The sequence below is a fragment of the Oncorhynchus kisutch genome, linkage group LG8 (assembly GCF_002021735.2).
Source record: "Oncorhynchus kisutch isolate 150728-3 linkage group LG8, Okis_V2, whole genome shotgun sequence".
Lineage (NCBI taxonomy): Eukaryota > Metazoa > Chordata > Actinopteri > Salmoniformes > Salmonidae > Oncorhynchus > Oncorhynchus kisutch.
The window spans coordinates 9,491,680-9,507,443 of NC_034181.2; the positions used below are offsets into that span (position 1 = coordinate 9,491,680).

Below are 15,764 nucleotides of genomic sequence, written 5' to 3' on the forward strand. Positions count from 1 at the left end.
GATTCACGAGCTCCATAACATCACAAATGATCACATTTCCGACTACATCAGCATTGGCTTGGTAACAGCAGCAGGGCTGAGTTGTGTCATCTGTTTAATGTTGCAGGCCGGAGGGGAGACATTACTTTGTTGGCTGCCAGTGGTAGGAGAGGCTCCCTCCTCTCCTCCTTCTTCTCTCCCTATCCCCCCTCCCTCCTTGCCCCCCTTCCATCCCTCCCTCCATCCTCTCTAACTCCACTCTGAGGACTGTGCCAGGAGTCAGAGTGTAGACCAGACTCTAGGCAGCCTGAGCTGTAGTGGCTGGTCTCCTCCCTTCCGGCCAATGCAGAGTTGATGTATATTAGTGCTGCAGAGTCCTCAGTCTTCAGAGCTCTGGGCTGTGGAGTCGTCACAGAGGAGATTAAAACACCAGTTTGTATGAAGAAGTACAAGTACAACTGCAGCAGGCAGTGTGAGGGGAATACAAGCATATAAACAGTGTGTCTACCCCAAAAACACAACACTGAACTTACCTCAATACAGTACAAAGCCTACTTATCACATTGAACTTCCTAAAACTTCAGGTACTATATAGGTCTTAGTGTATACCTACTTATGGATAGACAGTGAGCTAGGGTAGGGAACAAGATGTACTGACCAAGTAAAACCACTTCATGAATTACGCCTTAAGAAACTATTCAAAGTGATAGATGTATTAAGAAACAAATCATTTATACTTATTAAGAGATATAAACCTTGTTGCATTACTGCTGTATCAAACTCCCTTCTCTACAAATAGATACTATCATTTAGATGATAAATACTAAAATACTAATTCTTAATACTAAAATACTAATTCTTAATACTAATTCTTAATACTAAAATACTAATACAAAAAATAAGTGTTTCCATGAAAATGTATAAAAACCTGACATCCAGCTTTGATGTGCCGTTTTGTTACAGTCGAGTGTCTTTGGTATTGTTGGTTTGGTAAAGAGTGTAGCCTTTTACCTACGTGACAGCATCTTAGAGAATAACATAAATGACCGTCTACTCAATCTACATGCATTTCTCATTGTATCTGGTATCAAGATGAAACATTCCATTAGGTGTTATTGCAACATGTGACAAGTTCTTTGCGATATCCGTGACAGAACTAGCAGTGTAGATATTTTGGCCATTGATCGTCTTGTTTCACTATCCTCTGAAACGTCCATCTTGGACATCATTAAAGAGCGGTTGGGTGAAGCCTTTTATTCGAACAGTTCAATTGAACTTCAACACTTCATTTTCAGCGGGGTTCAACTTAGTTTGAACTAGTATTCAATAGACATAAAAGTTATTTTTTGTAAAACAAGAAAATCCTGCCACTGCAGAATTTGACTTATTCCTTGCAGTTAGTTGATCTGGAGTACCTCATCTGCAGACTGGGTAGATCTTCCATATAAACCAACAAATGAACTGATTCTCCCATCCCATTTCATTTACAGATGTTTTTCCTTTTCAATTCTTCACTTCTTCTCCCATTGCCTACGTTTCTCTTCTAGTTTCTCCTCTAAACACTTGATAAGCACCGGGTCAACTTTGGGGTCAAACTTGTTAGCGAACCAGTGGCCATAGTTCAGCAACCATCGCAGCTCTGCAGCCCCATATATACAGACACTCCTCATGTGAGTCCCAGTGCAGGGAGGGTACAGAGACCCTTCCAGATAATTCCATTTCACCAGACGTGTCTTACTCTTCAAGTCTGTTACATCTGGGGCAGACCGGGAAATCTCTCCCGGTACACCGGGGATTCTCGTCAACGTTGCCCAGAAGTGTTCATCCGGAGAGTAAGTGTCAGCTGACCATTCCAGGAAGTCCCTCGCCACCCGGCTGGTTTCCACGAACAGGACAAAGTCACGGGACAAGACGAAGTAGGCGCTGCCGATGAACATCTCAATGTCGTGAGGCGGCGGCGCCTTGGCCTGTGTGGTTCGGACGGGTATGCGGCGGTACTCGTAGGGCACATCCTTCAGCTGGTGCTGGAAACGGAAGCGCTGTTTCTTCAGCTCGCTGGGACGGGAGGTCTCCAGCATGTTGGCACCGTTCAGCGCCTGCAGCTCCGACACCAGCTCACCATTCGACCTAATGATAATAATAATACTCAATATCAAACTTTTCAATTGTACAGTGCTTTTCAAGACTTGACAGATAAAGACTATACCGTGTACTGCTGACCAGAGTAGCGGTGCCATTTCAGGAGTATATGACTATAAGTACGATTTTAAAAGACCACAGATAAGGACTAGGACTATAATCTGTCGATGTGCTCTTGAGCAAGGCACTTAACCCTAATTGGCTCCAGAGAAGCCATGTCACTACATCTATCCAGTGTATGTGACAATATAACATTATTACAACAATTATACTATGAGTAAGATAATCTGTAAAAGTGTATGGAGGGGAGAGGGGGGTTTACCTGAGGGGGAAGTCCTGGCCGCAGAGGTTGATGACATACTTCCACTTGACCTCTGACCTTTCTAACAGGTCGTTGAGGCAGTTGAGGTCTGCGTTAAGCCGTGTGATGTGGGCGTACTGCACTGACTCCAGCTTGGAGGCCAGGAAGAGGTTAGGGAAGCAGTGAGCCAGGTTCCTCATGGCTGCTATGAAGCTCTGAGAGGACTAGAAGGATAAGAAGACGCCTATCAATAATCCACATAGGAGACAAGAAATGTGTCTGTTGCTGTACCCAACTCTTCCCATTACACACACAAACATCACTAAAAACCCTCAAGTAGTCAGCACAAATCCCCTCCGATTTTCCCCTACCTTCTCTAGGCTACCTAATTGCCGACCCTACCTTCTCTAGGCTACCTGGTTGCCGGCCCTACCTTCTCTAGGCTACCTGGTTGCCGGCCCTACCTTCTCTAGGCTACCTGGTTGCCGGCCCTACCTTCTCTAGGCTACCTGGTTGCCGGCCCTACCTTCTCTAGGCTACCTGGTTGCCGGCCCTACCTTCTCTAGGCTACCTGGTTGCCGGCCCTACCTTCTCTAGGCTACCTGGTTGCCGGCCCTACCTTCTCTAGGCTACCTGGTTGCCGGCCCTACCTTCTCTAGGCTACCTGGTTGCCGGCCCTACCTTCTCTAGGCTACCTGGTTGCCGGCCCTACCTTCTCTAGGCTACCTGGTTGCCGGCCCTACCTTCTCTAGGCTACCTGGTTGCCGGCCCTACCTTCTCTAGGCTACCTGGTTGCCGACCCTACCTTCTGGTCATAGTGAATGCAGTAGAGGTTGTGAGAGGCGTAGGTGGCCCTGAAGATCCTCTCGACCATGGCAGCGTTCTTATGCACCACCAGGGAGTACGCCAGCGGGAACCCCCGCTCCTCTTCCGACACTGGGATGACGTCATATCCTCTTGTCTCGATGTACCTGAGATTAGAAGATATGAGAGATGCGATAGTACTTTATTAAAAATCACCATTAGGCTGTCATCCTTACAGCCATAGAAAAATACTTACAAAATATTCACAACATTAAAAAACAGTCACAATGAATACATAGAAAACAAAAGGCAAGTCACAAAAGTAGTGTACAGAAAGCACAAGTACCTCTGACAGTCTGAGGTTAAAGACACGAGGCGGTCATCCTCCAGGTCCACTATGACTTTGCGTCTGATCTCCAATGACTTCCCTACCTTTGACACAAGGACCATAACGGAAAAATAAAACGACTTCACCATCTTATCCTTTATATAGTTATTTTTTTGTTTATTTTTATTTTTTACATATTTAAAATGGTCAAATTAATTCAATCTATTAATGTACCTCCACAGGGTCCAGTTGGTAGATGGCGGTGCAGTTGATATTGTACTGGTGGTTGGGGTTCTGTGAGGAGCGGTCTGTGAGTCCATAGGGTTCGATGTAGAAGCTGTTCCTCAAAGTGACTTTAACGTAGAACAGCTTCAGCAGACACAGCAGCAGCAGGGCCAGGGACAACAGGAAGCACCTCTGTCTCAATTTATGGAACAGGGCACATCTTATTTTCATTCTGCAGGAGAAGAAGAAGAAGAAGAAGAAGAAGCAGGAACAGTGTCAATGAACAAATGCACCGTAACAAACATAAGAGTATTATGTCACTAAGCTACTAACATACATTTAATAAGAAAAGCATGTTATTAGGCTAACTACCCAATTTCAGCCTTTGCCCAACGCTTTCAAATATATATAAACCTTGCTGCCGGCCCTACCTTCTCTAGGCTACCTTGCTGCCGGCCCTACCTTCTCTAGGTTACCTTGCTGCCGGCCCTACCTTCTCTAGGCTACCTTGCTGCCGGCCCTACCTTCTCTAGGCTACCTTGCTGCCGGCCCTACCTTCTCTAGGCTACCTTGCTGCCGGCCCTACCTTCTCTAGGCTACCTTGCTGCCGGCCCTACCTTCTCTAGGCTACCTTGCTGCCGGCCCTACCTTCTCTAGGCTACCTGGTTGCCGGCCCTACCTTCTCTAGGCTACCTTGCTGCCGGCCCTACCTTCTCTAGGCTACCTTGCTGCCGGCCCTACCTTCTCTAGGCTACCTTGCTGCCGGCCCTACCTTCTCTAGGCTACCTTGCTGCCGGCCCTACCTTCTCTAGGCTACCTGGTTGCCGGCCCTACCTTCTCTAGGCTACCTTGCTGCCGGCCCTACCTTCTCTAGGCTACCTTGCTGCCGGCCCGGTTGCCGACCAGGTAGCCTAGATATATAAAATGCATTCAGGTGAGAAGTTGTGGGTGGGAATTTATCATGAATATACATTAAACATAGTTTACCAGAAGTGTACTGACATGCTCTGATAATTAAATAATGTACATCGCAAGCCAATACTGTGTGGACAGTTAGCTCACAGTGGTAAGGCTGCTCCTTCCTGACATCGATTGCCACTTGCAATTGTGTAGGGAAGAAAAGTGCAATCATCACCTTGAAAATTAAGATTAGGGGCTCAATTCAATTCAATTCAACCCACATTGCAGTATTTACACAGTAGATCTTTTCCCAATGATCAAATTAGTTCAGATTGGTACTGTATAAAGACCTACAACTACTACCAGGGCGACCCCTCTCAGATAGGCTTTCATTTTTCAGAATTATAAACGTGTGGGGAACTGGATGGATATTGTAAATAAAAGATTTGGGGAAACGCACAGCCACTGACCTATGATATGAGCCAACTGTTAGCGAGTTAACATGACCACAGTCGTCATCGATTTCTTGTTACGACCGATGTAGCTAAGAATATAAATGTATAATCCTCAAAACCTACATGTTTTTTTTCTTCCTCTTCGTAAAACCACATAGATGTGTAGTAAAAGTTGTCCCAAATATCAATAGTAGAGTACAGAACACGCCAAAAAACGACTTAAGATAAGGTATTTTTTACTTAAGTACTTTACACCACTGTCTAGAAGGGAGTGTATTTAACACCGAACCCCTACATTGAGATGAGGTTGGGGTACCTTCTCAAGGTGCCTCTACATTACGATTTCAATGGTAGAGTTGAAGCGCTAGGGCAGGGATTCACAAACTTTTTTGGCCTAGGACCCCATTTTGATATCTGAAAATTCTGGCGACCACAACCATGTGAAAAAAAAGAATGTTTACTTTTTAAATTGGGGCTGACAGTCAATTGCAAAACATTCTAACAATATTTCTGATTGTATTCTCAACTCACCATCATATAAGTTTCATGTGGGGCTACGAGAGTCAATTGAAAATCTTATTTCACCACCATTAATGAGATGGGGGCTTGATGGATGTTGCGACGGAGCTTCACAAAGTCAGGGGGCGTGGTCGACAGTGAGAACCTCATCTCTCCTGTCATATCCAACCTGGGTCAATATTTGTTTTTAATGCAGACAGCACTGAATCAGCATACCATTCCTTGTAATGCTCGGAGGGAGACGGCACAGTATTCCCTTTGAGTCAGGAACCGAATTTCCTCCATAGTGACCCGTGAATGCATGGTCTGACGCATTCGGCCACGTGACAGCTCGACCAGCTGTTCGATTCCACTTACCGGGATGTCAACTGAGCCAGGATCACAGTCAAACGGATTTCGCTGATTCGGTCACTCATCTGTAGAATTGTTTTTTTTTATTTCCCCTGCATGCTTGCGTTCAGTTTCACAAAATATGTCTGTTACATAGGCAAGGAGACACATTTTATTTTCCTTACACAGAAAGTCAACAAAGTCTGTTTTATACATCCATTGTGAATGACCACAGATCTTCTCTCAATTCCCAAAAATATTTAAACACTTCACCTCAATAACCACCAAGACAAGTGAAATAGAACAAGAACAGTCCTGCTCTGATCCGATATCTCCAAAAAGATTTGCTATGTAGTTTACAATCGACGATACCTGCTGCACATCTCCGAGTTCTGCGCTTCAGCTCTTTTGCCGCCAGTTGCTCTCGGTGAACCCATTACAGCTCAGTGGGTGTATCATACAATGTGTCCATATGACAGAGGGACACACATTCATAACTAGAGTGCAGAGGCCTGCCTGGCGTCCTATGATCGATGGAGCCTCATCTGTGCAAAAGCCCACCATTCCATCCCATGAATATTTTCGTCAATATAATATAACGCAGCACACTGAACATCCCATGTACCGTTTCTTGCTCGGTAATCGTGAGGCAGAACAATATGTCCTCATGAATAGCATCCCCCGAGAAGTATCGAACTAAAGTCAATGCATGGGCATCTCGGCCCTCACAGCTAACGTCCATTTAGAGAGCATAAGGTGGGTTGTTTTTGAGGCATTCAGTTCCTCTTGAATGCTAGCTATAGCATACATTCTTAGTTTCACAGTGTTTTCTGACAAAGGTGTACATGTGAATTGCTGTGCCTCTGCCTCCCCACAGATTGTTTTTACCATATCAATGGTGGCCTGTAATATTACATCTCTGCATTAGTATGTGGTTTCATACCGTAGCTGCTTAGCCATTCAGTGTAGGAATGATTCAAGTTGAAAGGTCAAGTGTGGCCTTTTCCCAGGATCCAAGGGCGCTCTGTAGTTGAATTGAAACTTTTACATTTTACTATTCTTCATTTAGATTAAGGTTCATCTCATTACAATGATTTTAAGAGACAGACAGACAATATAATATTTTGTATTTATTTTTTTACCAGGATTTTGGAAATTCTCCCTCCACCCCATTTTCATATCAGCCTGCTGGGAACTGCTGCGCTACAGGCAACAAGAGATGTACTACTCAAATACCAAAATGTATCAGTTTTGCAATGAACTGTCAAAATAAAGATCTCCCTCCACCCCATTTTCATATCAGCCTGCTGGGAACTGCTGCGCTACAGGCAACAAGAGATGTACTACTCAAATACCAAAATGTATCAGTTTTGCAATGAACTGTCAAAATAAAGACCAGAATGGACGTGTTTCACCATAACTAAGCCTAAAACATATGGTTTTCAAAAAAATAAAAATGTAAATCATGAAAGTTACTGTTTTAAGAGGCCATATGTAACTAATTGGGCGACATACCAAATTCACCGAAAGCAAGTCTAAGAAGCGTTAGATCAATTCTATGTGCACCAGTTTTACGTTTCCTTTCTTAAGTTTCATTTTAGCATATTTTACTTTGGGTTTTGTACATCAGCTTCAAACAGCTGAAAATACTATATTTTTGGTTATTGAAAATATATTTCACCGTGGTTTAGATGGTAGAATGCATCTCTACATTATACTTATTTATTATGTCACAAACTGAAATTTGTCGAACTATTAGAATTTTAGCAACATGGAAATGCCGGAGAGATTTCCACACAGTGCATCTTTAAGCGTATGGTTTTCATTCTGTAGCCAGGGGGCAACAACATGACATAAATGACTATTAGCTGTGTGATAACATACAGGCATTATGGTCTCTCTCTACAGTAATATGATCTATATTAGCTGTGTGATAACATACATGCATTAAGACATATTCATACGGGGGGGGGGGGGGGGGGTATCGTGTTCATGTAACAGTTCTGTGCCATGCCACGCGCAACAACGTGCGCACGTGCAGAGACACACTCGTGGAAAAAGGTCCTTTAATGTACCTTACTGTCACGGAACAGGATATACCGTGTTCCTAAACTGTGGAATCTGACAGCCCAATATTTAAATAAACACAGCAGGGAAATAGACCAGTATGCATATCAAAACAAAAAAGGACATACCTTGCACGCTAAAGACGTCTTTGAGTTTCTACTACGTGCCATCAAAAAGTTTTCCAAAGTCTCACTAGACAGCCTACAGAGAGAAGAAAACGTGTTTTACGCTACACAATACACTCACACAAGTTAAAAAGTAATTAAAAAGTAATTGAATTACATTATAAGTTAAAACACACAGCAGTAACATGTATCTTTAATTATAAATAAATTAAAACACACAGCAGTAACATGTATCTTTAATTATAACCTAGTAGTACAGATATTAATACACATTCTCACTACAGGAACGTAGGTCACATAAACCTATATTTCAGTAAGCTAAAAGCACTCTCGTGACATACTTGACTAACCTAAACAGCGCTCCTAGTAATCAATGTTTTATCACTTTTTGAGTCAAATTAAACATTCATGCCAGGCAAAACGTAACGGCGGACAAAAATATCTATTACTGTACTGCTAAAGCAAAACAAGAAGAAGATTTTTTTTTTTAAGTCAGAATAACCTGGAAATGAAGGTGGTTAAAAATGATCCCCTCTCCTCACCGAAAAACTTTGTCCGTCCAAAAATATTATACATCTTCTGGCATATAAGACTTTAAGCATCTGCCGTAGAGGAGATCTTAGTTTGCTCCGGGTAAAAAAAAATATCTGTCAATCACAGGCTATTACGGTAAAGCACAACAAATACTTACAAAGGCAGAGGACATAGAAAAATACTTACATTTGTGAAGGAACTTGATTCGGGAAATTCAGCACAGTCATGAGTCCTGTCTGTCTCTCCCTCTCTCTCTCTCTCTCTCCGGACCTCTGGCGCTCAATGGCTTGGAGGGGAGGTGTGGCAGAGTGAGAGAGAGGGAGAGGGGGAAGACACACACACACACACACACTGCAGGCAGTCACAGAGACATGAGCGAAAGTCAAGTTCTCCACCCACTGCTGGCACTGACTCATAGCAGAGTGACACACACACACACTCTCACACACACACACACACACACACACACCGAACTGCACACACCGAACTGCGGAAAATTACATTGAGTTTTATGTTTCACATCTTTCTTAGATGCTTCAAACTGAGGCAGACCAGACACCACTCATAAATAATAAGCAAATGGACACATTCAACAATTACTTAATTTTCTTTATCAAACACTTTATAGATATATATATATATATATATATATATATATATATATATATATATTTTTCACTATCAATTAACAATAACATAATATCCAATTATGGTTTACTTAAGAAAATAAAACTTGCTGTAATTGTGGCCGTCTAGATAAAGTCCAATAATAATGGAATTACTTTACACAAAAACAATAACCAATTAAGACTTCACAATAACCAATTAGGCTTCACAATAACCAATTAGGCTTCACAATAACCAATTAGGCTTCACAATAACCAATTAGGCTTCACAATAATCAATTAGGCTTCACAATAACCAATTAGGCTTCACAATAACCAATTAGGCTTCACAATAACCAATTAGGCTTCACAATAATCAATTAGGCTTCACAATAACCAATTAGGCTTCACAATAACCAATTAAGCTTTCACAATAACCAATTAGGCTTCACAACAACAACACTTGGGAGAAAAACACAACCGTGGGAAGAACAAATTAACATATAAAGGTGACGTCATAGAACCACTTTGATAGGCTTGAATATCAATAAATCATAACATTGATAAGTGTTCAAATAACAGTCATTTTTAAAACATTACATTATAACATTAGTGTAACATAAGGGTTATTATAAACTGGGTAGTTCGAGTCCTGAATGCTGATTGGCTGACAGCCGTGGTATATCAGACCGTATACCACGGGTATGACAAAACATTTACTTTTAACTGCTCTAATTACATTGGTAACCAGTTTATAATAGCAATAAGGCACCTCGGGGTTTGTGGTATATGGCGGCTAAGGGGTGTGTCCAGGCGCTCTTCATTGCGTCGTGCTTAAGAACAGCCCTGAGCCTCGGTATATTGGCCATATAACACACCCCCTCGTGCCTTATCGCTTAATTATAACATCAGTTGCCCTAGAGTGTTCAGTTCTCTTTGTGGGATAAAGAGTTAATTCTAAAAACACCCCCTTGTACATCTTGAATAATAACATTGATAACAGTGAATCACACATTAATATGAGTCCTCAGTGTCTCCATGGGAATAAAGAGTTTAAAACAACCAGTCGTCAGTGTGTGTCTGTGTAAGACTGTCCCAGTAGCGGTCCATTATATGATGGGGCACAAACTCCTCATCACCAATTAATCTGATCGACTTGATTTGCATTATATTTCTGAGTACTGCCGATGACTCTGTAGAGAGTGAGACAAAAACAGAATTAATTCAAAACTCATGTTTATTCTCTATCGGCAACTCTGAAGTGAGAGTTAGACCAATGAATCGTTCCCAGCCGTAAAATTCACACGCTATAATGTTCATTGACATATTTCTCCTACTCCCATAGTGTGTGTGTGTTCCTGCATCCCATCACCAGGTTGTGTGTGTGTGTTTCTTCAGCAGGTGCACTATAGCCTAGGCCTCAAGTCTAGACCTATTAATGATTGAAAGATAGAAGACATGATTCAGCGGTCACACTCTATCTGTTGAGCTGCTCTCTCTCTCCCCCTCACTCTTTCTCTCTATCCCTCTTCCCCCCTCTCTATTTCTCTCTCTCTCCCTCCCTTTCCCTTCCACCCCTCTCTCACTCTCTCTCTCCATCCCTTATCTCTCTCTCCCCTTCTCTCTCGCCCCCCCCCCTCTCCCTTCCCTTCCTCTCACTCTCTCAGAGGAAACAACAATGATAGTGAACATCAGCCGGTAAGAGTTAGAGACACTAGGCAACCTGTCACATAGCAGGCTGTATAGAATAATCAACCTGTCACATAGCAGGCTGTATAGGATAATCAACCTGTCACACAGCAGGCTGTATAGAATAATCAACCTGTCACATAGCAGGCTGTATAGGATAATCAACCTGTCACACAGCAGGCTGTATAGGATAATCAACCTGTCACATAGCAAGCTGTATAGGATAATCAACCTGTCACACAGCAGGCTGTATAGGATAATCAACCTGTCACACAGCAGGCTGTATAGGATAATCAACCTGTCACATAGCAGGCTGTATAGGATAATCAACCTGTCACATAGCAGGCTGTTTAGAAGAATCAACCCATCACACAGCAGACTGTATAGGATAATCAACCTGTCACATAGCAGGCTGTATAGGATAATCAACCTGTCACATAGCAGGCTGTGTAGAAGAATCAACCCGTCACATAGCAGGCTGTATAGGATAATCAACCTGTCACATAGCAGGCTGTATAGGATAATCAACCTGTCACATAGCAGGCTGTGTAGGATAATCAACCTGTCACATAGCAGGCTGTATAGGATAATCAACCTGTCACATAGCAGGCTGTATAGGATAATCAACCTGTCACATAGCAGGCTGTTTAGGATAATCAACCTGTCACATAGCAGGCTGTGTAGAAGAATCAACCTGTCACATAGCAGGCTGTATAGGATAATCAACCTGTCACATAGCAGGCTGTTTAGGATAATCAACCTGTCACATTGCAGGCTGTATAGGATAATCAACCTGTCACATAGCAGGCTGTTTAGGATAATCAACCTGTCACATAGCAGGCTGTATAGGATAATCAACCTGTCACATAGCAGGCTGTATAGGATAATCAACCTGTCACATAGCAGGCTGTTTAGGATAATCAACCTGTCACATAGCAGGCTGTGTAGAAGAATCAACCTGTCACATAGCAGGCTGTATAGGATAATCAACCTGTCACATAGCAGGCTGTTTAGGATAATCAACCTGTCACATTGCAGGCTGTATAGGATAATCAACCTGTCACATAGCAGGCTGTTTAGGATAATCAACCTGTCAATTAGCAGGCTGTATAGGATAATCACCAACTGACAGACCTGCGAGAGGTGCCGCTGCAGAGGGGACATCCTGAGTCTGAGCAGAGGAGCCATCATGGTGTGTGGATTCGGCAGGCTTCTGTGATGCTGCTGCTGGGGCTGTCACGTCCACTACGCCCAGTAAGTAACCAGACAGAGACCTGTCTCTGTACATCACCTGTCAAAACAAAGACAAGGGTTTCCAAACCATTTCAAGATTTGGAAACTCTGTAATGTTATTTAGGAGATGTGTGCGTACGTGTGTGTGTTATGTGTGTGTTATGTGTGTGTGTGCGCGCGCGTGCGCGAGCAAGCACCAACACAAGTGCATTACTTTCTCCCACCACATTTAATGTGGCATATAACCAGGCCACTGTGACCATGGCACACTGACAAGACAGTAGAGTGACACAATCAATCTACAACCGATGGAGGCAACAACAATGGGTTAATGTTTTATAGATGTAAACCATTGCATTATATATGTAGAGAGAGGCTACTGTGGGTTACCTGAACCAATGACTGACAGCAGACCCCCCTTTAGCACCATTTAATCCATGAGCATCCATCCAGGATAAAGCCCTTCCATCTTCCATAACCATTACATAGCTATTGTAAACATATCCATGCCTTTACCCTCTGTGTGTGTGTATGTTTTTGCTTTCCAAGCAAAATGAGAATGAGTGCAGAGCGGAGGGTCTATCTTCTTAGGCTTCAGCTGTCCTCTAGCTGTCCCCAAACTGTGCTTCAGCTGTCCTCTAGCTGTGCTTCAGCTGTCCTCTAACTGTCCCCTAACTGTGCTTCAGCTGTCCTCTAACTGTCCCCAAACTGTGCTTCAGCTGTCCTCTAACTGTCCCCAAACTGTGCTTCAGCTGTCCTCTAACTGTCCCCAAACTGTGCTTCAGCTGTCCTCTAGCTGTGCTTCAGCTGTCCTCTAACTGTCCCCTAACTGTGCTTCAGCTGTCCTCTAACTGTCCCCAAACTGTGCTTCAGCTGTCCTCTAACTGTCCCCAAACTGTGCTTCAGCTGTCCTCTAGCTGTGCTTCAGCTGTCCTCTAACTGTCCTCTAACTGTGCTTCAGCTGTCCTCTAACTGTCCCCTAGCTGTGCTTCAGCTATCCTCTAACTGTCCTCTAGCTGTGCTTCAGCTGTCCTCTAACTGTCCCCTAGCTGTGATTCAGCTATCCTCTAACTGTCCTCTAGCTGTGCTTCAGCTGTCCTCTAGCTGTCCTCTAACTGTCCCCTAGCTGTGATTCAGCTATCCTCTAACTGTCCCTTAGCTGTGCTTCAGCTGTCTTCTAAATGTCCCCTAGCTGTGATTCAGCTGTCCTCTAGCTGTGATTCAGCTATCCCCTTGAAATCAATAATAAAATCACTATAAATCTATAGATGGTTATGTCTATCTTATGAAGCAATCCTCTTTCAATGTACCACATAGCAGCATTCGTCAGCCAAGACAACATTCAGCTTTACGGCCCACAATGCACCAACAAGTCTAGGACAGCAGACACGCCCTAGAATCAGATAAGATTCAGTATGTTGACCACGACAGCCAACAGTTCTACAGTTTGTTAGACATCGCTAGGGAGATGACAATCCAACGTCAATAGTCCTGGCAAGTGTTTTTGTGTGTGTTTCTTCTTATGTAAGAGAGAAGGTTTTGATATGATCATGGTCAAAGAGATCAAGATAAATCCAAATACTCGATCTGTTTCCGTTTCCAAAGTAAATATTTACACCAATTAAATAAGCACAGAACAAACTGAAACTCAGCCAGATCATTAGGAATGAGTCAACTTCATTATTTTTCTTATGAAAACTTTAGTAACAAAACACTGTACCAGTTCTCCAGAATGTGATGTGTTTTGCTATGTTCGACCGTTGAGTTAACACCCCAAATTAAGTACCAACACCTATTAAAATCCATTTCAAGCACTGGGGCAAACTTCTCTACCAGCTTGGGCTCTGGACAGCGCAGGCTTTCCTAGATTAATTTCCAGACAGGGGTGCAAAGGTCCCCAAAGCAACAAACACTTTTAGGTGGGGTGAAAGAGAACTAACTTTAGGCTACCTGAACATAATTTTCAGCAAGGTATGCAGTCAAGGAAATGCTGTGCAAAATATTCTAAGATTTGTCACATTAAATGATCAATGTGTTTGTAGTCTTTGTGTAGCACTAGGTGTGTTTTAGTGTATTTCCTCATAGAGGACTCAGGAAGACTGTAGTGTAGTGTTGACCTTGTCCCAGGCATAGGCTGAGGAAACAGGGATGTTGTTTCCCAGGATAGCTGCTACCCAGAGCTCTGGGGCCTGGAACTCTCTGCCCGTGACGCTGTCTCTGATCCAGCCTTCTAGGAGCAGAGACGCCTGGTGGACACAGCCCTGGAAGACAGAACAGAATATGGCCATATCATTTAAACCATTCCATTGAAATTTAGGAAATATATGATTTTATATGAATGTTAAATTGACCTTAAATTGACCTAACAAAATCTATACTGTGTATGACGTTCCTCATCGAAAACAACGAGGACAATGTGAATCGAACTTCCCTTCCTGAATTGATTACATTTAAATGGAATTGCCCCCAGCCCTGCCTCACCCTCCACATCAGCTGTAGTACATCCTCTCCTGGTGTGATGACCCCTCTCTTGATGAGCCTGATCAACTTCCTGTTCTCTTCTCCATCACTGGCCGTCCCTTGTTGTAACACATTGCTTCCCATGTCAGGGGTGTTTCCTTGTTGTGATGGAAAGGTAGTGTTGTTTTCGTTGTTGTCATCCCGGTGTTGTGTTGGATGTGTTCGAGGCGGCGCTACCTGAGATGTCTGGCTACTACCTTCTTGTTTGTCTCGGTTGTCGTGACTACCAGTAGAGCTGAACAAGGGGGAAGCGTGGCTCCCCTCCTGGTTGCCTGCGAGGCTCCTTTCTGAGGGAGCAGGGCTGGAAGTGGTGGTTGATGAGTGGGAGATGTTCTGATCTCTCCCAGTCTGGGAGTGCTGAGTCAGGGTCAGGCCCTTCCAGGTGCGGAGCTGGAGCTTGAAGTCGCTTTGCTTCTGGAGGATACCCAGCAGCCTCTTCTGACGCGACGCCAACGAAGTCAGCTGACTACGCAGCACTCCCTGCCGGAACGAGTCTGACGCTATCCTGCAGGAGAAGAAGAAGAGGAGGAGAGGACGAGGAGGAGAAGGAAAGGAGGAAGGAGGAAAGGAAGAAGGAGAAGGAAGACGAGGAGGGAGAAGAGGAAATGAAGGAGGAAGAGGAGGAGAAGGAGGAGGAAAGGAGAAGGAAGAGGAGAGGGAAAGGAAGAAGGAGGAGAAGGAAGAGGACGAGGAAAGGAAGACGGGGGAGAAGGAAGAGAAGAAGAGGAAGATGAGGAGGAACAGGAGAAGGAAGAAGAAGAGGATGAAGAGAAGTTGAAGGAGAATAACTTATCCATGTATTATCCATACAACAAAGTATTTTAGGAATGTATCTACCCTTACGAGACAAACCCTGGATGCTCAACTCTTCCCATAATAAACTCATAACTCATAATGAACCTTTACAGTATTGACCCTAATACATGTTGACCCCCACAGAGATACACTATATATACAAAATTATGTGGACACCCCTTCAAATGAGTGGATTTGGCACAGGTGTGGCTGAAA

General features: G+C 43.5%; 2 protein-coding genes across 4 annotated transcripts in view; both read right to left on the reverse strand.

Annotated features, from left to right (window-relative positions):
• Window positions 1–676: 676 nt before the first annotated feature.
• gcnt4a (glucosaminyl (N-acetyl) transferase 4a) lies at window positions 677–9,045 on the reverse strand. 3 transcript variants are annotated; one of them, XM_020490514.2, is made up of 7 exons: window positions 8,893–9,045; window positions 8,176–8,248; window positions 3,786–4,008; window positions 3,570–3,655; window positions 3,225–3,390; window positions 2,441–2,643; window positions 677–2,106 (listed from the first exon to the last, which is right to left on the reverse strand). In XM_020490514.2, exons 3-7 carry the CDS (start codon window positions 4,005–4,007, stop codon window positions 1,491–1,493), a joined length of 1,293 nt encoding a protein of 430 aa, XP_020346103.1. In that variant the 5' UTR covers window position 4,008; window positions 8,176–8,248; window positions 8,893–9,045; the 3' UTR covers window positions 677–1,490. The 3 variants fall into 3 exon arrangements, with proteins under 3 accessions (XP_020346103.1, XP_031685513.1, XP_031685514.1); XM_031829653.1 differs by lacking the exon at window positions 8,893–9,045 and adding an exon at window positions 8,715–8,824; XM_031829654.1 differs by lacking the exons at window positions 8,176–8,248; window positions 8,893–9,045 and adding an exon at window positions 5,663–5,963.
• Window positions 9,046–9,412: 367 nt separating this feature from the next.
• Window positions 9,413–15,764, reverse strand: part of LOC109894963 (uncharacterized) — a 59,164-nt gene continuing 52,812 nt past the window's right edge. Inside the window, exons 24-27 of the mRNA XM_031829655.1 lie at window positions 14,715–15,258; window positions 14,351–14,494; window positions 12,135–12,291; window positions 9,413–10,504 (exon numbers count right to left, since the gene is read on the reverse strand). Of these exons, the coding sequence (XP_031685515.1) occupies window positions 10,365–10,504; window positions 12,135–12,291; window positions 14,351–14,494; window positions 14,715–15,258 (985 nt within the window). The 3' untranslated portion in view covers window positions 9,413–10,364. The remainder of the gene's footprint in view (window positions 10,505–12,134; window positions 12,292–14,350; window positions 14,495–14,714; window positions 15,259–15,764) is intronic.